Genomic DNA, 26917 nt, shown 5'->3' with positions numbered 1-26917 from the left:
ACCTAGTATCAAGGTTTTTAAAATTGGACCAGACAAGAAACTGTTTTGAAGTTTGGTTCTCGAGTCAAACAGTCCGATCATTTGGTCCAAATGGATGGCTCATTTTAACAAAAGATAAAAAATTTTAAAAACCAAAATACATTCAAAAAACCATTCTCAGGATGAACTGTTCAACCATTCAGGTCAATGACTCACTAATCAAATCAGCGGTTTTTGGCCAAATAACAGTATTAAGGTAAAATGAAACCGATCAGATGATCAATTCCCAATTTTTCCAGTCCTATCATCTGGTTCGATCCGGTCTTGAAAACATTGCCTCCTGCCTTTTTCCTTCCTTTCCCTACTTTTTCCGTAGTTACGGGGTCCGATCCAAATTCAGTTTAAACTTCGAACATGTTATATGATTTATTTATTTTTCATTAATTCATGTTTAACTATCATTTACATTTGGATTATATTGCATCAATTTTCATATTATCTTTTTTTGAAGGCTCAATTTTCATATTATTTTGCATCCAGAACACCACAACCTCACATAATAAATATCTTCCATGAATTAACATAACAGATCCCGATGTGCGGCTGTAGTCTATGGATGGGTACTGGGTAGGTGCGGACCGTGCGGTAAGGTTCACAGGGTCGGAGATCCGAACAATCACGTGAGCGTTTCTGTTATTTTAACAGACCAACTAACTGTATTCTAGCTAAGGTTGAGCTGTAACCAAACAGCCCTATTTAACCCGAGAACGAGTGACGGAGTGAGCAAAGGCGTTAACAATTTTTTAGTTTTCATGATTGAATAATCACAACCCAACAAGGAGTGAGTAATAAAGAGTAGGACATAATTGGATGGCATCCCTTGTTATTTATAGTCATAACCTTCGATCACCCTTGTCAATTTCATCGGTAATTAGAAGTCACCACCCTTCAACTCCAAGATTCCTGCTTCCTCACAGCATAGCTGTCTCCTCACGAACTCGGAACCTCGGAAGCACCGTGAGGATGGCGAATTCGTCTTCAACCCATCAAACCCAAGATATAGGTAAGTAGAATAGCTCATTAGTCAGGCTTGATGGGAAATGCTTTAACACAGAGATTCAACAACAACGAACGTTATCGATTCAATTTGTTTCTGTAAAGAATTATTTCCATTAAAGTCGGGTCGAATCTGTTCACCTGTTCGATAGCAGGTGGGAGAATCCCTTCTTTTCTTTTTGGTGATTAAATTCTAACGAAGTAGTAATTATGCCATCTTTAGCTCCAATTAGCATTTTCGTGTTCAATAAGATAAACGGTTTCTGTTCTAACATTATTTTTTTTTTTAAACCTGTTGAAGCTCACAAAAAGCACAAGTTTTATTGACTCTACAGTCACAAATCTGTTGGGGTTTTGATAGAAGAAGCAAAATAGAATCTTTTTTATTGTGTTGTTTAAACATCTTGGGGATTATTAACGTTGTCATTTGATATACATCCATTTTTTCTCTTTCAGTGGTTCAGCAGCAGAGAATCGTAATACAGAACGACCATGGCGAAAAGCTTGTGGGGGTTTTACATGAAACAGGTTCATTGGAGCTTGTAGTCTTGTGCCATGGATTTCGATCTTCAAAGGTTTGTAGTTTCGATATTGGAAATACTTGTTCTCTTCATGTTTTGGCTCTATTAATGTGCACAATCTTCTTAGAATGGTTTCCCTGAGGCTTGTTGCCATGCGGCCATGCCTTTTTTTTTTTTTTACAGACCTCCAATATGTGCTTTTATTCCTAAATTTTGTAAAAACTCGTGCATTAATACTTATTAATTTACATTTTTGGAATATGCATAATTATCTGCAAGTGAATTTATTCCAAATATTCATAAAAATTCCAAAGATAGGGAATATAATTACAGGGATATGCACGACTTCTTGGTCCTTGTACAGAACGACTTGGAAAAAATTATAACATTTATAAAGTGTTTTTTCTTATTAAAGTATCAATTTCTTTCATTTATTTATTTTGGTTAGTCTACTATGGTCATAACTATGCTTTCTTTAGTCAACAGACAATAGATTGGACACATCAATCCCTAGCATACATGTTATCAGATGGAAAATTTTAGCATCTTTTGAACATCCAAGTTGAAGCAATCACTTTAATATAGATGCATAATATCATTTGGTTTCTTCTTGTCAATGATGATCTAAGGTTAGGATTGCGGTCATTTAGTTGTGATTTTGATGAGCTTCTATGTCCAGGAAAACAACACTATGCTGAACATTGCTGCTGCTTTAGAGAAAGAAAGAATCAGTGCTTTTCGCTTTGACTTTGCAGGGAATGGGTAAGATGGTGACCATAAAAGATAAATAGCTGCCAGTAAAAGGACAATTAAAAGAGTACCCCTATTAACAAAACAGAAAAGACCATAGTTCCCTACTAAAGTATATGAGCTAATGATGTTCTTCTTTCCAGGGAAAGTGAAGGTTCTTTTCAGTATGGTAATTATTGGAGGGAGGCTGATGATTTACGTTCTGTAATCAAGCACTTTTCTGGGGCTAAACGTGTAATAACTGCAATTCTTGGTCATAGTAAAGGTGCGCTAATGTATATATTATATGTTAATATTGCAAGCTTTAGCTGTAAAGAGAAGAGCACCTATTTTACATGGATATCTTTAACCAAAGATGATTCATATGTCCACATGTGTGGACACCAACAGTGAATGTGAAACAACACTTCATGTGATTCTCTTCTCTTTGTTGAATTTGTAATATACGACTAAAAATACCAATTTTTAGGCCAAACCTGGACATGAATTGCACTGTTTACCAAAAAAAAGATATGAATTGCAAACTGTCAATCCCCCAAATCCTTTTTTTTTTTGGTTTTCCAGGGCCGATACCAATGATCTGTGTCACATTCTGACACTTGTTAATGTCCATGCAGCATATAAAAGAATCATGGTTTTATTTACATCTGAGGGAACCATTATGGCGGCTTTTGGAGAATTTACAATCTAATCAGTAAAGCCTTCTTGTTGACAAAAGTTTGATTGTACTGGTATTTTTTGAGTGCAAGGTAAAGTAATTATTAAAATCAAAAGCCAAATTACAAAGAAGCCTCTATACAATGAGAAGCTGTACAGCAGGAAAACAGTTATCCACAGATTTCCAATTCTCCAAAAGACCAAGAAAAGACTATAGATTCCTTACAAATAGGAAGTCTGAATCAAAAAAGGAAGACATATGCCTATTTTTGAATAACTGATTAACTGCCAATCAAGAGTGTACCATCCCCATAATTCTGTTAAAAACTTCTTTTGGAGTTTGTCTTCCTTCAAATAGCCTGTTATTTCTTTCACACCAAAGTGCCCAAAAAACCGCTGCAGGAAGGATACTCCATGCTACCTTTCCAGCCCTGGATAAACCTCCAAGTGTCCAAGCTGCTATAAATCCCTTCACATCAGCCGAGAAGCACATCTTAACCACAAACAGATTCAGCACTCATCCAAATCCAATGGGTAAAACTGCAGTGGATCAGCAAATGACTAGAGGATTCCACAGTTCCACCACATAAGATGTATCCCAAGTCCTCCACCTCTAAACCTATTCTAACTAAATTATCTTAAGTTAAAATCTTATCCAGCACATTGATAAAAAAAATGATCAAAAAAAAAAAAAATCTTAAGCACTGCTGACCAGACAAAGAAAGCCAGCTTAGAAGGAACAGATCTGATCCAACTTCTGTCACTTGGGAAAGCAGAGGGCTCCTCCCTAGACAAGCTATGGGAGAAGGACTTCACAGAGAAGGTGCCTGATTTCTCGAAGAGCCATTTCCTTTTGTCCTCTCCAACTCCCGTTTTCTTTGCTTCATCCAATACTTGAAATAACCTGACCAAAGAAGCCACCTCCCAATCATTAAATTTCTCTTGAATTGGGGGTTCCAGATACATTGACCATTCTGTCTTTCCAAGCATTCAGCCACAGATGCATCCTTGTTTACTGAGATCTCGATTAGATCGGGAAACAGAGTCTTTAAAGGGCCATCTCCACACCAGAAAACCTTCCAAAATATCACCCTGACTCCTTGAGGCCATTCTCAACTTCATATTTTATTCCTTTCAGAAACTGATGTTGAACTTTTTGAATTGCCTTCAATAGGGAGCATCCATAAGATGTTCTAACTTCTTCAGTATCCCACTCTCTTGTACTTGACCCATATTTGGCCACTATTAATCTTCTCCACAGACTATTCGGTTGTTCATTGAATCTCCATAACCACTTTCCTCACATGGCTGTGCTGATATTTTTCATTGGCCTGATTCCTAGACCCTCATTTTTCATTGGCCTGATCACTATGTGGCATTTTGACTCTTCCTTCCAACCCCTTCAGAGAAAGTCCCTCATCTTCTTTTCTATCACAGCTACCCACCTGGCCGGAATCAGGAATAGTGACAAGTAAAAAACAGGAAGAGATGACAACACACTTCTGATTAGAGTTACTTTGCCCCCTTTGGACAAACATTCGGTTTTCCACAAAGCCAATTTTCTGTTCACTTTCTCTATGATGGGGTCCCAAATAGCCTTGGACTTGCAGTTTTCACCCAACGGCATACCCAGATACTTGGAAGGGAGTTTTCCAACTTTGCAGCCCCAATCCTCTGCCCATAACTCCAGGTTTGACACCTCCCCAACAGCCATTATTTCACTCTTTGAGATATTGATGTGTAAACCAGTTACCACCTCAAACCACCTTAGAAATGCCTTCACATTCCAGATTTGCTCCCAAGAGGCATCGCAGAAAAAAAAAGAGTGCCGTTTGCAAATTGAATTAGGGCTATCTCTAACCCCCCGTTTCCCACCTTGAAACCTTCCACCAGTCCTAATCAAGTTCTCTCTACCCATCTGGATAGGGCTCCTGTCACACAAATGAATAATAGTGGGGAGAGAGGGTCCCCTTGTCTTAAGCTCCTCGAGCTCCTAAACCACCCAAATGAGCTCCCATTTACCAGTACTGAAAAAGATGAAGAGGATAGGCACACTTTTATCCAATTTCTCCATTTCACTCCAAAGTACATCCTTCCTAACATGTAATCTAAAAAATTCCAATTTACATGGTTGTAGGCTTTCTCCATGTCCACCTTACATAACAGCCCCGCATGCCCACTTCTTTTCCTCGAGTCAATTACTTTGTTGGCCATGGGAACTCTATCCCCAATCAATCTTCCCCCAATGAAGGCACCTTGGGTTTCAGCTATTGGAGGTGAAATCACTTTAGCCATTCTGGAAGCCAGCACTTTGAAAAATGTTGAAAATGACTATGTTTTTTTACCTCCACTAAAATGTTGAAAATGCAGATAAAAAATGGGTTTTTTCTCAGTTTGATTTTTTTTTGGTTCCCTGGGGCTACACAATGGGGGGTAGCCATCTCCCAAACTCATATCCTGGTGAAGGCAGGATTCCATCCCAGGTCTCTGCCACAACCAGCAAAAGAACTTACCAACTGAGCTAATCAGCATCTTCTTTTTCTAGGTTTGAACTTGCACGTCATTAAACTGTTCATATTTTTTTGTGGTATTGGAATGGTTCAATACGAACTTCTGATAATGAAAAATGAGATGCATTTCACCATGCATGTACATAATCATGGTCTCTAAATTTGGGATCTCTCGTTCTTCTGTGCCTAATCATCTAAGAACCTCTCCAAATCTATCCCCTTCATTAATTATCCACCTTAAACATTCCTTTAAAATGGTTTGAATAAATTTCTTTCCAATCTTCAGATATTGGACTTTTTTGTTTTCTCTCCCTAGAATTTTCTACATATTGTAGGAATTTCATTTTTGGCACAAACATTTTAGGAATTCCAGCCCTACATTAGCTTCCTAATCAAATCATACAGTCTTATATTTCTAGATAAATCGTCATCCACCTTCCCTAGAGACACCTTAGCCTAACAAACCCAAACAGTGAATTTTATCTCTGGAAAATATCAATTCATTTCCAGTTTTCATCAAATTTATTACCAGTGCATCCTTGGATCATATCAATCCTATACCCCTTCATATGCTGTGCAGAGAAGATTAAAAATGCAGTAGGCAGAAAAATATATGCCCCCAAACCATGAGCATTTTCATGATAATATAAGATTTAAGACTGAATGAGCTAAATCATAATATCATATTATCTAAATAGAATGTATTTTTGAGCATGATACCATTTTTCACATGAAGGTTGATAATTCCTGGCTGTCAAAGCTTGACCTATCAAAAGATAATTAAAAAAATAGTTGAAGCTTGTAGACCTATAATCTAAACAGAGTGGCCCCTTGATGGAATGGAGTAGAAGAACAGATTTCATGTGGCCAATCCCAAGTCATTAACACAAGTGTGTTAGGTCTTGGAAAAGGTATGACTGCCTGTATCAGAAAATAAGTATGACAAGTATTAAATATAATGTGATTGATATTCAGAGGAAGAGCAGGCATTTATTTCCTTATATTTCAAAATGATGCCCCCCCCCCCCAAAAAAAAAAAAAAGAAAAAAAAGAGGGAAAGAAGCAAATTGAAAACATCTTGTTGCTCACATTCACAGTATAGTATGTAGTTCAGAAATCCATCTGAACAGCTTAGTGTTGTCTTCCATCAAGCTTGTTTTGCTGTTACTGAACAAGGATCTTGCAGGGGGAAATGTGGTTCTCTTGTATGCTTCTAGGTACCCTGATGTACATACTGTTATCAATGTTTCTGGCCGCTTTAATCTGGAGAGAGGCATTGAAGGTCGCTTGGGTAAAGATTTTTTGCAAAGAATCAAGAAAGATGGATTTATTGATGTTAAGGATAAAACAGGTAAGCAATTATTTAATATTTTCAATCTAAGAATTTCGTGGTCATGTTTCACATTATCCTATTTCAATTTGAATGTGGTTAAAGTCACCACCATACAGAGTTTTTTTCCCAGATATGGGCTTTACATACTTTATCCATCTTTTTCAGTTTGTCAATTCTATTATTCTCTCTCTCTCTCTCTCTATCTATCTATCTATCTATCTATATATCAACATTAGGGAGAAGTTTCAAAATGAGCCAGCTTCAGACAACTTAGGCTGTGTTTGGTTGCAGTGCAAATTTATTTGCACTAATTTTAATGCATGGGAGTGCAAATTTAAAATATGCAAATTCTTGTTTAATTTTGTTTTGGATTTTACTTTATTCTGCTTCATGGCTTAATTTACTTCATTTGTACTGCAATCAAACAAAATAAGCTAAAATTTGAAACAAAAATAGGTCAGAATTTACACTCAAATCATTTGCATTGCCATGGGAGTGCAAATTTAAAATATGCAAATTCTTGTTTAATTTTGTTTTGGATTTTACTTTATTCTGCTTCATGGCTTAATTTACTTCATTTGTACTGCAATCAAACAAAATAAGCTAAAATTTGAAACAAAAACAGGTCTGAATTTACACTCAAATCATTTGCATTGCCATGGTTTTGTACCAGTCCAAATTTATTTGCATTGCAGCCAAACACAGCCTTAAGAAAAGAAGCATATACATTCCTTTGGTTCCTTTAGTGCTTCTAATTGCTTTTGTGTCTTTTAAAACATGTGTCTTTGCCATGTAATTTTTATCATATTTTCTTAGGCTTTGACAATATTAAGTTCAGAAAATTATGAGGAATCATGTTTTGATCCTAATTTCTTGTTTGAAGATGATATAAACATTATCAGAATAGCTGATTGATATTTAATTGCATTTTAGGCAAAGCTGAGTATCGTGTGACCGAGGAAAGTTTGTTGGATCGCCTAAATGCTGACATGGCTGTAGCATGTCATTTGATTGAAAAGGAATGCAGGTTGGATTACATTCCATCCAACAGTTCCATTGTTGTTTGATCATACCCATAATGCGTAAAGGGTTGGTACTCTTATATTGTTAAGAAACTTATGCATCAGAAAAATAATATTTACTTGTAAGATTATGCTTGTTAGATAAATTATGATTAGTTATATTTTGTTTTGGTTTTTCCTTTTCTTTAAGGCAATAATTACATGTTTTATTTAATCTCTGCATTATCTTCGTTTCCAATATGCTGTATTTTACATAACAACTGCAGTTGTAGTATGCATGGAATGCAGAATCTAACCAGAAGTCCTATTGAGAAAGTAAAGTTGAAAAAGTAGAACGGTAAATGCTTTCTTTTCTGCCTAATTTATCCCTTAATTTATCCACTTTGTCCAAGGAACTCCAGAGTACTCTCCCGTTGTACTTCTTATGTTCACAAGATACTCTGCACGAAACAAACTAAAGCACCTTTGAACAGGTATCCAGTATCAGAGTAAAAGCATATATATTACTAGGCTTGTTTCCTTAGGATGCCTTTGCCTGTATGTAGCAGGGCCAAAAACAAAGTTCTGACCATGAAAGAGCCAGAGCAATAAATTAATTTCTACAGATTCAAAACTTTTCCAGCTATTTTATAATAACCAAGGGAACCTTATTTACTCAACATGGGCAGAGGCTTTCTTATTAAAAACTTCATCTGGCTTAACCTTTGATTGCGAACTTCTAGCTACCAACAAAAGAGATTATGTCAATCATCTATATTTCATTACCCATGTGTATTGAATCATCTCTGAAACTATTTACAGGGTCTTGACAGTTCATGGTTCTCAAGATGAAATTGTGCCAGCTGAAGATGCATTGGAATTTGCCAAGATCATACGCAACCACAAGATCCACATAATAGAAGGGGCTGATCATGGATATACCTCACATCAAGCTGAATTAATTTCAGTGGTGTTAGACTTCACAAGGGCAGGCCTGCAGCAAGACAAGGATATTCGTAACCAGGTACCATCGTGTGCAAGAGCAGATAAGTTTGTTCATTCAAGATTCTGATGTCTCTTCAAATATTAGTAGAATAAGAGCTCACCAAACCAAGGAAGATAGAATTGGCTACTAAATTGTCAGTGCAAAGGCCTATCTTAAGCATGATACTGATGGATTCGATTAATACAGGTGGAAGTTGCTAATGCACCTGCAGACAATTGAGACTTCTACTGGACTCAGTGAGCCATGGTGCTGATCTACTAATTGAATAAGTGTGATATCTCCACCTTGTTGGGACAGGATTTTGAGGCTTGGAATAATTAAAGAAACCAAAAAAAAAAAAAAAAAAAACAGCTTAGGAGATAGTGTATATTGGGACTATTATCTATAGAATGAGCTTGTGAAGAAATTTGGCCTTCTCAGTTTTCAGTTTTGATTATTATCTTCATGACTTCATCAGCTTGTCTTGAGTAGTGCACCTACTTTATTTTTCTGTAATAACTACTACTAAATATATTGGGCTTATATTACCAAACATTCTGCACTCATGAGAGTATGTACATCCTTGCGTGCAAAGTCCATTTAAAATAAACTTGCAGCCGAAAACAATCCCAGTTGATATTCTTCGATGAAGGTTGCATTTGTTACCAATTCTGTGGGGGAAAGGTTGTTCGCAGCAAATAGACGTGATCGCCACTGTAAATTCAACAAAAATGGATTTTTTTTTTCTTGTGGGCTACGGCCCATTTACATGGGCCTCCATCACTGTAGCGAGACGTTACAATTTTAATCCAAATGAATTTTGATTTATACAATTGTTATATATAAAATAAAATTGAAATTAATATATATCTGTGGGCAGTATCGGGCTGCCATCTGAATTGACACAAGGGTTGTGTTGACACGGCCTATTTTTTTCACGTTGTGTTGTGACCTGGAGAGTGGAGGCTTGGGTTTTGAGGCCTGGCACGCCCCACTTGGTAGTTGCTACAGTGATCAGGGCCGTGCTTGTTGTTGTGCTAGGCCATGCCAGCCCATATGTGGATGGCCCACTTTACAACTCTCTCCCTAGCATTTCCAATAATTATGTGATTGTGCCTGCACTGTGAGGAATGGTTCAATGCGCTCATCAGTGCTTGAACGCACATGTGGATCATCTATAAGTAGTAGGGGTAACCATGTCTTTAGTTAAAACCAAAAAATCAAACTGAAAGTGAAAGCTTCAGTTTTGGTTTTTGGGTTTGGTTATTTTGGTTCGATTAATTTGGTTTTGTAAAAGTTTAATTTTGGTTTCGATTTTTTAGGTTTGCTAATTTGGTTAATTGAAAAAACTGGATTAACCAAATTTTATTATGTATACATAATATATATTAATATATAATATCTGATATATATTATATTATATAATGTATAATATATATATATATATTTATATTTATATGTGTGTGTATATATATTAATATGTTAGTATATTTTAATATATTAATGAAATTTGATTTTAACAAAAAAATGAACCAAAAATTTTGAATTCAATTTTGGTTTGATTTTTCATTTAAAACTTCGGTATTAAAATTTTTTAATTTATCTAATTCATTTTTTAATCGAATAAACTGATTGCTCACCCCTAACCGGCTTTGTAAATTGCAAATAAACATAAGTTGTAAAGCATATACTTAAACCCCGTTAATTGTGATTCAAACCTATTTCTAAAATGGATCTATGATCTTATATGATCCGATCTAATAATATTTAAATATTATTCCTATATTTCCATCAGAATCCAATCTAATAAAATTTGATTTGTTAAGTCTAATTATTATCAAATCGAATTTGGATTTAGGTATATTTTTTTTCTCTTTTTTTTGCAAGGGACCAAAACTTTAATAGTTATACAGCGATAAAGATAATGGAGATGGATCTTCATTCTATATCTCAGCAAGATAGATTATCCTGGACCATTGACCCCAAGGGTAGATTCTCAGTCAAATAAATCTGCTTATCATGTGGTTCTGAAACTGTCTTCTGATCATGATAGTGTTGAAAATACCTCTCCTAGTTTATCCATAATCCCTTAGAAGAAGGCTTGGTCTTAGAATATTCCTCAGAAAATCATATATTTCATTTGGAAATGTTGTCATAATAGTATAGCAGTACATAAGGTTTTGGCTAATAGAGGAATCCAAATCAATGAGATATGTCTCCTATATATGTGAAAGGTCATCTGAAAGCATTACCCATCCTCTTTTGCTGTGTGATGATCAATTGATCATGCTCGTGGTCGTGCATGCTGGTTTGGTTGTAATCTGAATATATCTTTTCCTCCTTTGCAGATTAGTGGACAAGATGGTTGGAGCAAGTTTCATGCTCATAAGAAATAGATATGGGCATCATTGAATTTTCAGCTATTATGTTATGAATTGTTTGGAAAGTGAGAAATGTATTTATTTTTAATGGTGCCTACCCTAATCCATTTTCAACCACTCTCTCTGTGAACAAGTTGATGAAGTGAAGAAAACTTCCCCTCAAGAATTGGAGGATTGTTTGCATCCTAGGAGGACAAGTAATGTTTGTTTGGATTGGAATTGTCTAACTTTAGGATGAATGCTTCTTTTTTGCAAGCTAGTTGTGGCTCTTAGCTTGTAAGACCAAATCACTTAGAACTCAGAAGCCTTTTTCTCTATTAGATCTTGTTGTAGTTGCTGCAAAGAAGTCTATTGGTATCATGAACCTGATAGTCTTAAGTGACTCTCTCTCTCTTACAAAAACTCTTGCCACTAAATCTTTTGGCTGTCATCTTACTACTTGGCCTCTTTTAGCTAATATTCTTGCTTTGGATGGTGTATCATTGTAGTTTTGTTTTGTTAAGAATCATTGTGTTTCAGCAGCTAGCCCACTGTCTTGCTTCAAAAGGATTAGTGGGGTTAGTAAGCTCCCGGTCTGGTCTTCTTCTCCAGAGTGGTTAGTTCCTGTTTTGGAGGCTGATTCTGCTTTGTTAGGCCTTGGGGTTGATAGACCTCATTAGTTTGCTTGTTTGCTTTTTTTTTATTAATGATAAAGATTTCACGCTGGTTGGTTCCTGTTCAGCGGGTTGTGGAAGTGTGGAAACAATGATAAGGTTTCATGTTGGAATTAAAGACATTGGGCCCGCATTTTTTATAGTAGGGCTCATAAATTTATTACTGTCATGGAATCTCATCTTTATCATTCACCCATAGTAAAGGGTGTCTTTCTAATTTACAAAATGAAAGGCTACAATTGTGTAGCCGATCCCCAACCCATTTACATTTCAGCGTGCATTGAAAATAGGGTTAACTTTGGCTGTTTGGGCCCAATATCATAGGTTGTTGAGACAGTTTTTGGGCTGGGCACTTTCTCTGCAGTTCACCTATTTACACCATGCTTTGATTTTTAGTCAAAATAAATTAAGATATGATTACTAATTTACCCATTCTCATGGTAATATGGTATTTCCAGAAATTCCTAGGGGTGATCATAGGCCGGGCCAGGTCAGGCCCAGGTCGGGCTTTGCACTTATGATAAGGGCTACAATTTAGGCCCGGGCCCAAGCCGGTCCAGGGTTCCAGACCTGAAATATAAGTCCTAGCCCAAGTCTATATAGGCCTGGCCGAGCCTGATTCTGAGTCAATTTCTTTTATATATAAAACATTACAAATCTATAGTATTTTATATTAAATGACATAATATGCATATACACTTTTATTTTATATATTATATAATATAAAATATTACATATAATATAAATTATACATGTTATAATATTTATATATAAAATATATAATATAATGTAAAATAATATGTATGCATATATATACATTATACACAAAACGTATAAGTTTAAATATATACGGACCGATTTAAAGTATTAAGCCCAAGCTCAACCCTAAAATTTTCAGTCTTAATATAGGTCCGAACTCGAATCGGCTGAAATGATCACCCCTACTCTTGACCCCAACAGCTCTCAGTACTTGTTAGTCGGAGATGTTCCCATCCCACTACACGGTTGAAATGTATCCTGCGACATTTTTTGGGCGCTTTCTATGAGGGGCGGCAAATGTGAATTCCATAGCATAACCCCACCCCAACCCAACAGGCGGGATTCGATCCAAATTAATTCCGTAATTCGCTACCAACATCAAACATCTTAAACAGTTTCTCGTTCTTAGTGGATCCTTGCGTGTGGGTCCACAAACAACATTTTAGAGAGACCGGATCTGTTCTTCACACCTGACGCATTACAGGCGCCTCACACACACGTCTTATAGGCGCCCATTAGTGAGAAGCAGATCCCGTCACGTGGTATAAGATGGATTTGTGAGGAGTACAAGAAAAGAAGTCCGTGTACTTGATATTTTCTTGCGCTCATAAACCAAGCAGTTGATCGCTTAGCAATTTCTTTATCGCTTTGTCAGTTCATCGTCATCAATGGATCAGTCGGGTTTGATTTCGGCCGCCCATAAACGCGATGAACCAGGTAAATAGCAGTTTATAGTTCATAGATCCAAGAAGACGACGTGAAATTTAATGAATTTAATTGTTCCTGTTAACTGAGTCACAAATGAATATTTCCCATTGATCAGCAGTCTGTCTAGTAGCTTCTATGGCTTGTATCTATCATGGCGTTCGAAAGAATCATGACTCTCGTTACTTTGTCTTAGATATTCTTTGTACAATTTAAAGATTGGTAGCTTAGAGGTTTCCTTTTTATATATTAAATCGTCATTTGATGAAAGCGGCCTTGATAATTCAATTTGTAATCTATAAGTGAAGGCACTGTCAAATCACCAGTTTGTGCTAATTGAATGTGTAAAGTTTGTCATATCTTCTGTTTATTCTACTGTAACGATTTCCTTGAATATTATACGAACTTTCGTGGATACCAAATATTTGACATTATATTCTCATTCATGGGTATCCATAGGCTTTAAAGATGCTCTTACTTATATTTCTCGCGTCATTGCTTGTAATCGAGTTGTTGGTATGATAACAATTCACTAATCATAGAAATTCAAAGAATAAAATGATTCACATTGCTAGTAAAATATCTGGGTAAGTAAATTTTTTATAGAAGAATGATTATAATATCAATAGGCCTTACTATCTCGAATGATTATAACCAAAAATAAATTGAGGATTCAAAAGTTTACTGGTTCTGAAACCAACAACTCACGGTTCTAGAACCAGCACAATGGCCTTTCTTCGAAACATAACTTTTTTCTAGCTTTCTCAACAGGAAACATGGTTCGCTTGTGTAAGCAGGACATGACAGTTATATGGTGCATCTCACATCAATATGGCTCCAGTTGTAATGTCTCTATTTGATGATGACCATATGATCATAACTAGATAGTGAATGTAGATGCATACATGCATGAATCATACAATCAATGCTCACATATCATGGTTCAAAAAATGAACAATGAACAGAACAGTTTCTTTTGCATTATGTGGTTCCATAAAAAATTGTCATTTTCAAAAAAAAAAAAAAATGGTATGGTTCTAGAACCATACCACCCTCTTTAGAACCATTGACCATACACCACCTAAGTCATTGGAAGAATGGCTTCAATGTTGGAATATACATTTAACAAATGGATATCTATGTAAATACCATCTTCTTTAAGGTATTGGTGAAGTTCTAGATAATGTCACACAAGTTATGTTTAATCTATTTTTTCTTTCTCAGTAAGTCAGAAGCAGAGAATTATTATACAGAACAACTACGGTCAGAAGCTTGTGGGGGTTTTGCATGAAACAGGTTCTGTGGAACTTGTCATCTTGTGCCATGGATTTCGATGTTCAAAGGTTGGGAACTATGATATTCTAAGTACTTCAGTTATGCTTCTTTTCCCTTAATCTGGACCTTCCGATCATCATGCTTTATCAAATTTTATGTTCACCCAACAAGGGAGAAAAAAAAGGAAAGTAATTCTGTCTTTGTCTTCCTGAATTGGCCTGAGTGAAAATATGTGCCTGAAGTGTTTCACTGTTAATTTCATTTCATCTGGTACCAATTTTCCTTTCTTTTTATATGGAGTGCACTATTCTGTAGCTTAGCCATGTAACTATTGTCCTAAAGTTCACTCCCCAGCATACATTGTATACTAATGAAAAATTTCAAAGTTTATGAGTAATTCAATTGCACAAATGTGAAATCCATGTTGAATATTGTTGGCATATTTTGATTTAGCAAATGTAATTAATTCTTTTCAAGATATAAGCCTATTGATATTTCATTAACTTTTCTTTGTTTTTGGCTGGATGTATGTTAATATGGTTGCTTTTTAGTTCCTATGCAATGTTATGAATGTCTTCAGTTGGGTGATGGCTTGGGTTGGCATGCGCAGGAATCCAGCATTATCACGAACCTTGCTACAGTTTTAGAGAAAGAAGGAATCAGTGCCTTTCGCTTTGACTTTTCAGGAAATGGGTAAGCTGGTGCCAATAAATGACAAAAAAGCTGAAAGACCTTAGAAGGTTCATGTAGAGTATCTTCTCTTTTGCTATTGCTTTTCATCTTATGTTTCTTTTGAATTCACTGTAATTACAAAATTCATAATTCAGATGCTTTATAAATGGTTTAGTTTTAGCCTCATTTATGGATGCTTGATTGATTTGTTGTTCACAGCATTTCTTATATAAGAGTTTCTAAAAAATTATGTGTAGCAACATTCAAATTGAAAAAGTTGTTGAATTTATTATTTCTTATCCTTTTAGTATAAAGCCATATGAGGTATCAAGTCTCTTGTCATATGAAGATTCTTGGAATAATTATACATAGGACATTTTGTTGACATCCAGGTTGATAACATTTTTTAATTTGTTGTTTTTTTATCCTTTTAGTATTAAAACCATATGACATATTCAGTTTCTTTTCATATAAAGTTTCTGGGAATAATTATATGTAAAAGATTTTGTTATCTGCTGTATGATTACATGTTCTGGGCCTCTAAGTCCAATCTGGATTTAGTTCTTGACCTCATGTGTGAGTAGACTTGTGGATGTGAATTTGTCAACTAGGAAGGAAGGAGAGTTTTTTATCACAAGGAGAAAAAACAGGTATTAGGGAAAACTGTCCCTACAATGAAAGATGGGAAAAGATATGGTACCGGAAGAGCTTTGACCAATCAAAGCACCCCCGTGAATTGTGATGAATGCCCCCTGATTGACCACCTCTTTTATAATACCAGTTGATTGGATGTACGTTTTTCTGGTATCATGTCTTTCCAGTATCATAGTCGAACCCATGAAAGATACATTTCATCATATGACTTTGCAAATTACAGAGGTACCTTAGATGGAGAAGAATGAAAGGGAACATTTCAGCCAAAACCATGGTGGTAAATAAAGTAAATGATGATGATAAAAGAATGCAATGGAAGAACAGTATTCATGTAGCCAACCCCAACTAATTGAAATATCAATTTTTTGAGTTGTGTGCATGATGATTGTAATGACTGCTTCATGCTTTAAAGGGTCAAGGGAATTGTTAATTTGCTTTCAATGACTTGTGGTATTTGCCCTGACATCATGCTTTAATCAAATGATTTTTATGACTGCATAAAACATTGCAATGGAAAATAAAAATCTGAGTTTTTATTCTGCAGAATGTGTTCTCATGGCCTACTATTTCCCTACAAGGGAACAGCTGTGATGTTATTGAGGCTCCAAGAAATTAAAGTGTATATATTTCCATGACAGGCTTTGTTGATTATCCAACTTTTTTTTTGCTTGAACCTTTTGTTATTTGTTTTCTAGTTCTAGATGGAAAGAATTCTAAGCAGGAATCTTTGTCTCAATTCAGAAATATATTAAAACTGAAAAACACAAAATGACTGAAAAATATTCAGAAATAAACTGCAATTGATGGTGCTCTGCCTTCAGGGAAAGTGAAGGTTCATTTCAGTATGGTAACTATGGTGGAGAGACTGATGATCTGCATGCTGTAGTCCTACATTTTTCTAGATTGAAACGTCTAATAACTGCAATTCTTGGCCATAGTAAAGGTATGTAAATTTGTATCCCGTTCTTAATTTGTAGAGCCTTACCGAGAGAGAGAGAGAGAGAGAGAGAGAGAGAGACTATTGGGCCAATAAGGAGCTGACTGTCAGGTTTTTGGGAAGGGTGTTCATGTCAGATGTACTATGTACATTATGATATCATATTATGTAAGCTAAAGCCTTTCTTCCATAATGAATAGTTCATTCAAGTGGTTCCAATTTCAGTTAACTCCCTGGCCAATAATTTATAAAGAGCAAATTGGGAGTATGATGAACTAAAGATCCTCGTTGCCAGAGTAGGGTGCCTTTGTATTTGTCTTCGATGGCATTCTCTTTGGCTGTTCCAGACACTCCTTTAGCATCTTTCTGGAGGGTGACTTTGTCCTTATCACTTCTTATACTATTAATGAATGATTAAAGTTTTCTTTTCTGATCAACAAAAGAACTGAAGAATTTGACCACGAATAGCATTTTTTAAGTGGAAGTCATAATGTTCAGCATGCTAAACCCCACCTTATTACATTGCTGTTGCAGATCTTTAATGGGCAAGCAGATAATTTTCCATCATTTTTAAGTTAGGTTATTGAATCCTTAAAAGAGATGAACTTTAGGCTTTCTTGTAACTCTGTACACTCCCTACTATTTATTCATTAATTTTTGTCTCATAATAGTCAATTAATATTTATCTCGTAATGAAAAAGGAAATGATGTTCAGTGCATATATCAGTGGGTAATGGATTTCAATGACCAGCTTCATTTCTTATCTTATTATAAGCTTCAATTGTCTAATTTCTCCACAATTCTTAGTAGTACCTTTCAGCTAAATTATGCATTTAAGACCTTCAGCATTTTTTTCAGATTACTAACATGACAAAAATTTATTATTAGTAAATAATTAGTACAATGTACAAGAAAAGGAGGACAAAAGAACAAAAAAGGCCTGCTTAAACATTTTGCTCATTAAAATGGTGAATAACTCAAGAAATAACTTATCAGTGTTGACATATGCACTTGAAATGGCATTAAAGCTGCAATTAACAGAAAAATATATAGGGCCAGGACATTGTAAAGCTTTTATGTGGAGAACACCATTGTTATTTTTCTCCTTTTTATTTATTCGACCTATGCTTTTTTTTGTACTTGGCAAGAAAAATGAAAGGAAAAAAAATATCATGGCTCTGATGATATTAATGCTTAAAATAGATGAAATAATGGGCAAAGAGAATACCCCCACCTTCTTAGGCTGGCATACCAGCTCCCAACTCACCATGTATTTCTTCTTATTTCTTAATGGTGCCAGATTATTTTTCACAGGAAGAGGAGGGTCATTTCTTTGTTTTTATATAAGTAAATTGGACTTCACAAACCATATTAGTTTATAATCTTTTCTATATTTCATCTTTTTTATCAGTTTTTCTGGTTTAGGAAACTTGTTTGAATAGGCTACTTGTTTGTATTTATGTCATCTATTTTCTTCAAAGTGGTTTATTGCTCAAAATGCTATTCAGGAGGAGATGTGGTGCTCTTATATGCCTCTAGATTTCCTGATGTCCATACAGTTATCAATGTTTCTGGACGCTTCTATATGGAGAGAGGCATTGAGGATCGTTTGGGTAAAGATTTTATGGAAAGAATCAAGAAGGATGGGTTTATTGATGTTTGGCATAAAACAGGTAATATGTTATTTAATAGTCTAAAAGTTTGCAGGGCTATGCTTGTTATCATCCTAATTGAACATTTGGAGTTGAATGTGGTCACAGTTTTGAATGTAATATCATGTGATGGGTTTGGCATGATCTGAAATTAATTATTTATACTAGTAGGGACCCGTGCGATGCACGGGAAAATCTGAAAGATTTAATAATTTTATTTTTCATTTAATATTGATTTATAAAAAATAATTATTGTTAATTGAATATGAACAAATATTTTTTAATAAATTTAGTTTTATTAATAATTTTTATTCTTTTTATTATTTTTAAATGAAATTTTGATTAATTTTAAATAAATAAAAATAATTATAAAGTTAACATTTTTATTAATTCCACTAATAATTAACAATTATATAGGAATTACAACGGGGTGGGTTCAGGGCAGGGCACCCTATCCCTTTCCCTGCCCCATAGTCAAGACACTCTACCCCATCCCCGCCCCGTTCCTAGTGTCACGCAGGTTCAGGACAAGGTAACCACTCCTCAATGTCGGGTGAGTTCAAGGGCAAGGCACCCCACTCCTCATTAAGGATGGAGAATCCTTGAATTTCGTTGCCCCATCCCCAGTATTAGGCGGGTTCAAGTAGAGGTGTAAATTGGGTTGTGCTGGGTCAGCACAACATGACCCGCATGTGGCTTGCACAAAGTGTGAGTCGTGTCATGCTGGTCCACGAGGCATCTCGGGCCGTGCCTCCCTCTAGGATAATTTGTGGGGTCAGTTCAACACGACCCACGGCTCGAGCCCGCATGGGCCCGTGCTGTGCCGCGGGTCAGGTTGGTCCATGGCCCGGTCATGCCGCACACCAAGCCAAGCTTAAGGCAAGGCACCCACTCCCCATCCAAGGTTTTTAAAATTGGACTGGATAGGGAACCGTTCTGGGGTCGAATAGTCTGACTGTTTGGTCCGAACGGATGACTCACCCTGACAAAAAAAAATAAAAAATTAGAAAAGCAAAAAAAGGCCAAAAACTGTTGTTCGGGTTGACGGTTTGACCGCCCAGGTCAGCGGTTCGCTAACCAAATAAACGGTTTTTGGACAAAAAGCGGTTTTGAGGTGAAATGGTGTTCGGTTCCCAATTTTTCCGGTCTAACCATCTGGTTTGATCCAGTTTTGAAAACACTGTCCCCATCAACTTAATATTCAATTTGATGATATAAATGATCAAAAGGATATATTGAGTATCAACCACATGGTAAATTTCTAAAAGTACACTAAATTGTCTTTAATATTCAAAAATGTAATTTTATGAAATTTTTGGAAATTTTATTGTACTTGTGTAATTTTGAAAATTTATTCAAAATTATTTAAATTTTTATTAAATAATTTATTTTCTTTTTAAATGGTTTACTTACAGAATTATACTAATTTATCTTATAATTTCTAATACAAACTAACCAATAATTTCCTTTTTCCAATATTATACTAATTTATCTTATTAATTTGTGTAATTATTTGTTCAAATTATAGTTTTCCATTTCCCATAGTCATTTATCTTTAATAATTTTCAATAATTTGCAATGAAAATTACATAATTTTTCAATGGTTTTCCAAAATCTATCAAATGTAATAAATTTTCCTAAAATTTCCAAAATATTCTAATAGTTTTCAAAAATTATTTAATGCATTTTAAATGAACTTTCAAATACTTTATATCTTTTAATTCTAAAAATGTTATTTTATGAAAATTTTTGAAAAATTTATTACATTTGTGTAACCTTGGGGATTTATTGATTTTTTTTAAATTGTTATTAAATATAATTTTTTATTTGGTAGTTTACTAACAAAATTACACTAATTTATTTTTTATTTTTCAATATAAATTAATTAATAATTTCATTTTCTAACATTATAATATGTTGTTCCCCCATTTGTATTTGGTTATTAATTATAATAATAACAATAACTAAAATCTTATACTTTTTGATAATTGTTAAATATACTTCTCAATTTTATAGAAATTAGTTAAAGAGTTTTCAATTTCTATAAAATGTTGTTAATGAGTTAATTAATAACAATATTTATTAATTTTTGGTAATTTACTAACCGTATTTATTAACTTTTGGTAATAACACTACTTAATACTCATCGAATATGGGTGGGATTAAATATTAACTGTATTTAACTATTTATTAATTAGTATGAATATTTTAAATGAGGGAGAGTGGATATAGATTGGGGGGTGCATTTTAGGAATTGATTAGGGAATGTGGCAACATGATACTTTTCTATTAGTTTAAATGAGATACCTTAGGTGAGAGATTATAGGAATATTTTTAGGTAGTTGGGTGGCATGGCTTAATGGGAGTGGTGGGAAGGGGAGAGGAGAGAAAGTCAAAGAGAACGCAGGGTGGAGATAATGGAGCAAGGAGAGGCATGGTGACAGGGACCCGTGCTTTGTTAAGTAAAAGTTAAACAATAGAAATACATAAGAGTATATAATTGTTTTATATTTTAACTTTTTAATAAACAATCATATCAAACGCAACCCGAGTTGGTCGGTTTTCTAGCATTTCAGATCGGCTTTGGTTTAATAAATATATATTAATATTTTATATTTTAAGTTTAATCATTTTATACGGGAAAGTAGGAAAATTCTCATATTTCTTAGTCTAAAATATTTTATATCATAGATTTAATTTTTGTAATTTATTTTTTAATAATATCATTGTAATTTATGAAATTTAAAGTTAATTTTTAAGTTCAAATCTTTTGAACAAACAAACTAAACCGAAAATAGACCCAAATCGATACAACCTGAGTTGGTGGGTTTTCACTAATGGTCAATCTGTTTCGAGTGACAAACTGTGGACTTGACCAGATCGATTTGGTTGGCGAAACAGCCTGCAACTAAATTGAACCAATCATTGAACACTCCTAATTTCAACTAAATTTATATTCTAATCTCTAATAAAAAACAATAGTTTAATCTCCAATAATTATTGAAAATTTATAGCAAACGTACACAATCATTGAAAATAAGTTTATAATGAAAATATAATAGATATATAATAAAAATGCAATAATTACAAAAATATAATAAATACTGAAAATATACTAAATTAGTCAATAAATAGTGTAATCTCAAATAATAGTTTAATCTCTAATAAGTATTAATCTATAAATTATAAAAATATATAATTACTAAAAATAAATTTATAACAAAAATACAATAAATACGATAAATTAAATTTCAAAAGTCAAATAATAGTTGTTTAATCTCCAATAATTATTGATAGTTTTCTATTTAGTAACAAAATAAAAATAGATTTATAAATAATTATTGAAAGCATATTCATAAAAGAACAATAAATAATTACTGAAAATAAAATAAATATTAATTATAGTATATAAATATATAATGAATATACACTATTATTGTAAAATTATTACTAATCAATATAATTTTGTTGATAGTTATTTTCTATAATTATTAATTGATATAAGTGAAATTAGTTTTTTACAATATTATTTAGTTATTGAAATAATATTCTTATTTAAATTCTTAAAATATTGATTATTTATTGAATTTAATAATTCATAAAATTATAATTGTATTTTTATTACATAATTCGTTATTAATTTTGTAAAATATTAAATTATTATTAATATGAATATTATGAATTCTATTATAATTATTTTTCTACTTTTAATATTTTTTTAAATTTATTACATAATTTCGTTATTTTAACTATTTAAAATTTTGTCATGTTAAATATTTTGTTATTTAAATAATATGTAAAATATTTAAAAATTTTCATTATTTGAATTTTATTTATTTTAATGTTATTGCGCAATATTAAATATTTTGTTATGTTATTTAGATATTTTTAATGTTTTGTATTTAGGATTTTTAGTTATTGAAATATTTAAATAATGTTTTATTTTATAATGTTAAATTTTTAATATTTGAATTACATTTAAATTGAACAATTTGTAAAATTATATTTTATATTGTTACTACATAATTTCATGATGAATTTTGTAAAAATATTGAATTACTAATAATATGAATATTATTAAATCTATTACTTTTTTGTGTTTTGAATAAATATTTTAAATTTATTATATAATTTCGTTATAACATTTAAATAGTTCTGAATTTTTTTAATTGAAACTTTCTTTAGATAGATGTAGATAAAAAAGTGGGGGAGAGGGTAAATAGGAATTTAGAGATAGTTTAGGAGAGAATCTCTCTACTAAATTTGAGATAATTTAAGAGATAAATAGGAGTTAGAGATAATTTAGGAGATAAATAGGAATTAGAGACAATTTAGGAGGAAGTGGGGGAAAGTGGTGCCACTTGGCTAAACATTAGAAAAGCAAATCCTTCTTTCTTTATGGTTTTTAGATATAGTTAAGCATATATGATTTCCTTATTGGTTTAATGGGTAATTATGTGGAATTAAAAAAAATAAAAAATTCAAAAAAAACAGAAAATTAGGAAGGAGTTTGAAGCAAGGAAAGTTATGGTGACGTGGACAGACCAATTTTAATATATATATATATATATATATATATATATATATTAGTAAGTCTTTTTGATTGTTTTGAATTGTAAAATAAAAGTCCAAAAGTTAATGACTACCTTTTTTCTGTTGTATTAAAAATCTTGTTTATTCTGGCTTACAGTTATGAAGTTTTTTACTCCCTTATAGTTTTGCTCTAATATGTAATGGAACTTCCAAATTGCAAGGTTTTGAAAAGTTGGTAATAAATTAACTGGTTCATCCTTAATTGTGTTTCCATGAGTTGGATTTATGCCTATCCAGGCTTGGTACTGTCATCTTTCAATAAGTTGTAATTTGTAAATCTTTTTCTCTTCCTATATTCTTACCTTGAGATGAAGTTCTTTCTAGTCTATATTTGATAAGAATTTTCTTGTATTGTAGGAAAGGTCGCATATCGTGTGACTAAAGAAAGTTTGATGGATCGCCTAAATACTGATATGCATGCAGCAAGCCTTTCAATTAAAAGAGACTGCAGGTTAGAATACATCTTATCAAACTGCTTTGATTTTGTTGATAATCTGAATCATTTGTTAAAACCTAAAATATAATGACATTAGTTTTCAAAGGACTGAAAAGCCTTTATTGTCAATGATCTATATGCTGTATTTTCAGGGTTATTTTGATCATTCCAGTTTAATTTTACAAGTCATATAAGTTTCAACTTTCAAGTAGGGTCATGTCTAGGGGTATTTTTGTCCAACCAACTATTTAATATTGTTTTGATGGTTTAGAATAAAAGGAATTAGTGATTAGGATTCTTTTTAGTACGGTTTGAGTATATGACATTATAACTCTGGTTTTCAGTCATCAGAAACGATCTTAAATTGATTTTCAATGTTCAAGAAAAGGACATGAGCTGTTTTGGGTTATTCAAGAATAGGAACTCAAAACTTTCTTTCTATTTTACTTGGTACTTTCTTTTCTCTAAGTTACCTTACAGAAAAAGCAGGACTCTGCAATTAAGGGGGTAGATTCCTTAGGCCATAAGGCAATGCAAGGTAACAGGAAATTCCACCTTGTTACCTAGGCACCCACCTAAGCTTCGTAGGTGATGTCTTTTGACAAAGACCTAAAATCTTCAGTATATGTTTCTATGTTCCTATAACTGTGTTACAATAACAGTATAATTGATAATACAAAGATAAAATGGAAGTTTGAACTAATTAAGCAAAATTATAAATCACAAGCTCAAAGGTGAATACCACTTAGGTTAAAAGGAAATTTCTATATAACAGTAGTAAGGCCAGCAATACTGTATGAAGCAGTGTTGGGCAGTCAAGAAAACATGTCTGAAAAAAATGAGTGTGGCAGAAATGCATGTGCTGAAATGGACGAATAGAAAAACTAGGAAGGATAGGATCAGAAATGAAATCATTCAAAAAAGCCTAGGAGCAGGTCCAATCAGTGATAAAACGAGAGAAAGTAGGCTAAGGTGGTTTCGTCATGTGAATAGAAGACCATCTACACCTGTAAGAAAGAAGTGATTTGTTGCATGTTCGATGGGCTGGAAGGGCTAGGGGCAGACCAAAAAGGATATTGGTTGAAGTAGTAAGAAATGATTTAAGTGCTCATAATTTAACAATGGATATTGCTAAATAGAGCCAATGAGAAACTGATCACAACCAGCAAAAAACAAGTTGCTAAATATTAATTAGATTGTAAGAGTATAAGCAGCAATTACAAGAAAAGGATAGAAAACAAGGTAACAAAAAGAGGACCTTGTTCTAAGCTACAATATATTAAACACCAATTAACGAGTTAGACAAGAAAGGGGGTAGATTCCTTGTTATACACATCGAGAGCAAAAAGAACAATATTTTGGGGTGGAGATAAAATCTTGGTAAATCATGTATACAAATTAAGGCACCTGCTTAGGTAGATTCCTTACAGCCTAAGCAGATGCCTAGTACACACAAGGCAGATATTTTATGCATATGCATGGCAATGGGTTGCCTTAGCACCAAGAGAACCCAGTAGCCTACCTGGGCACCCAGCTAGATGACACCTTTTATCATGGTCTACCCAAAGGATTTTGACAATGGAAGCAGAAACTCTTTTTTTTCTAAAAGGTGCAAATAATTTCATTAAACCAAAAGAGGGAAAGAGAGATCCCTCCCATAGATTACAATGGAAAAAAGGGCCAGAGGTCAAAATACAACAAACTGATCATCCCATAAGATTCTTTGCCACTGAGATCTACAAATAGAATATGAAAGACCTATAAACTCCTTGTGAACAGCTGCTCATTTGAATAGACATCTCTCCATCTGCCCAATCACGGCCTCCCTAGGGGAGCTTGAAGCATGAAATATTCTCTGATTTCTCTCCAGCCAAATCTGCCAACAGATAACTAAGGGAACCAACTCCCACAAAACAGAGCCTTTCCTACTGAATAATTTAACAGGCCTATCTTTAGAAGAAGCACTCTTATTAGAATCTGAAATTGAGTTTTCCTTTGTGTTGTTTGATGATATTCTAGCCACCATAGAAAAGATTAGCTTATTTATTGTGCCTTATTACATTTAGCACCTCATTAATTTCCGAGTTTTATTGTTTTCATGATTACACTGCCTTTCAGTGATAAGAAAAGGGCCATTACCCAATGTTGGTCCCAGTTATCTGGGGTCGTGGGAGGGATAGACTGGATACAGAGTCGGGATCTCCTGCCAACAAAATACGTTCCAACACCTAGGGGTGTCAATTGGACTGGATTTGGTCCAATCCGATCCAGTCCAATGTGAGTCCATTATAAATGGACCAGGTCCAATCCAGTCCAATGAATATTTTGGACCATTCTGGATCAGTACAATTCTATGTCTGGACCATTCAATCTGTTCAAATTCGTTTTGATTTAGATTGGTTTCAACCCAAACCTGGTCCATTGACACCTATATTCTTATCTTATATAAATGGACCAGATATTGGCTTAATCCAACCCAATCGAATATAAATTTATTACGGATGGACCAGGTCCAATCCAATCTAATAAATATTTTGGATCGGATTGGTCCAATCCAATATGCCTTGTTGGTCTGTCCAATCCGTCCAAATTGATTTTGGACTGGACGGGGTCCAATCCAAAACCGGTCCATTGCCACCCTTACCAACACCCTACCAACAAGATCTGGCACCACACATCTCACCTTGAGACTGGGATCCACCATAAAAGTGGAACTGACATGTATGAGATGTGTGGTGTCAGATCATGTTGGGAGGGTGTGGGGACTTATTTCGTTGGCAGGTGTCCGGACTCCTGGATACAATCCTAACCTTTAGCAATTTTTTTTTTTTTTTTTTTTGCACCAAGTGGCTGCTCTCAGACTTGAACATGCATTTTCACACTTGCCAGCCTAAAATTTTACCATTACACCAAGCAATGGCCCCATTTTTGAATGATAAGTATTTTATGTATATATTATAAGTAACTGGAATGATTCACAGGGTCTTGACAATTCACGGTTCCATGGATGAAATTGTGCCAATTGAAGATGCCTTGGAGTTCTCAAAGATCATACCTAACCACAAATTGCATATGGTAGAAAGAGCTGATCATGCGTACAGTTCACATCAAGATGACTTGGCTTCAATTGTATCAGACTTCATAAAGACGGGTCTGCAGCAAGACAAAGATGTGCCAAATCATGTACAACTCCCCAAGGGAAGATAAACTTATCCTATCAAGATTCCAATATTTTTTTTTAATGCTAATAGAAGTATTAATCTGACATTCAAATTGATATTGAGAGCTATCGATAGTTATGCATCCATTTGGAACTTTTCCACTGATATGACCTAACCATTGGAAAAGTAAAATAGTAAGTTCGGTTTCTCATCTATAAAATAAAATTATTTTATTATAGTGCATATT

The 26917-nt window shown here is 33.9% G+C and overlaps 2 protein-coding genes across 5 annotated transcripts; both read left to right on the top strand.

Moving 5' to 3' along the window:
• The first annotated feature begins 765 nt into the window (after positions 1 to 765).
• Positions 766 to 9358, top strand: LOC104600706 (uncharacterized). Its single transcript, XM_010263802.3, has 8 exons — positions 766 to 1042; positions 1492 to 1610; positions 2236 to 2318; positions 2450 to 2571; positions 6660 to 6824; positions 7740 to 7833; positions 8630 to 8831; positions 9000 to 9358. Exons 1-8 carry the CDS (start codon positions 850 to 852, stop codon positions 9030 to 9032), a joined length of 1011 nt encoding a protein of 336 aa, XP_010262104.1. The 5' UTR covers positions 766 to 849; the 3' UTR covers positions 9033 to 9358.
• Positions 9359 to 13068: 3710 nt separating this feature from the next.
• On the top strand, positions 13069 to 26913 carry LOC104600705 (putative uncharacterized protein YDL057W). 4 transcript variants are annotated; one of them, XM_088893961.1, is made up of 9 exons: positions 13069 to 13302; positions 14062 to 14133; positions 14515 to 14633; positions 15176 to 15258; positions 16436 to 16510; positions 16713 to 16834; positions 18337 to 18501; positions 23431 to 23524; positions 26491 to 26913. In XM_088893961.1, exons 1-9 carry the CDS (start codon positions 13254 to 13256, stop codon positions 26714 to 26716), a joined length of 1005 nt encoding a protein of 334 aa, XP_088750087.1. In that variant the 5' UTR covers positions 13069 to 13253; the 3' UTR covers positions 26717 to 26913. The 4 variants fall into 4 exon arrangements, with proteins under 4 accessions (XP_088750087.1, XP_088750089.1, XP_010262102.1 ...); XM_010263800.3 differs by lacking the exon at positions 14062 to 14133 and having other exon boundaries at positions 13081 to 13302; XM_088893962.1 differs by lacking the exon at positions 16436 to 16510 and having other exon boundaries at positions 13082 to 13302.
• The last annotated feature ends 4 nt before the right edge of the window (positions 26914 to 26917 follow it).

Source organism: Nelumbo nucifera, chromosome 8, assembly GCF_055504915.1.
Source record: "Nelumbo nucifera cultivar China Antique chromosome 8, China Antique-T2T, whole genome shotgun sequence".
Classification (NCBI taxonomy): domain Eukaryota; kingdom Viridiplantae; phylum Streptophyta; class Magnoliopsida; order Proteales; family Nelumbonaceae; genus Nelumbo; species Nelumbo nucifera.
The sequence above is the reverse complement of the archived record's forward strand: the minus strand, read 5'-3'. Positions and strand labels throughout refer to the sequence as shown.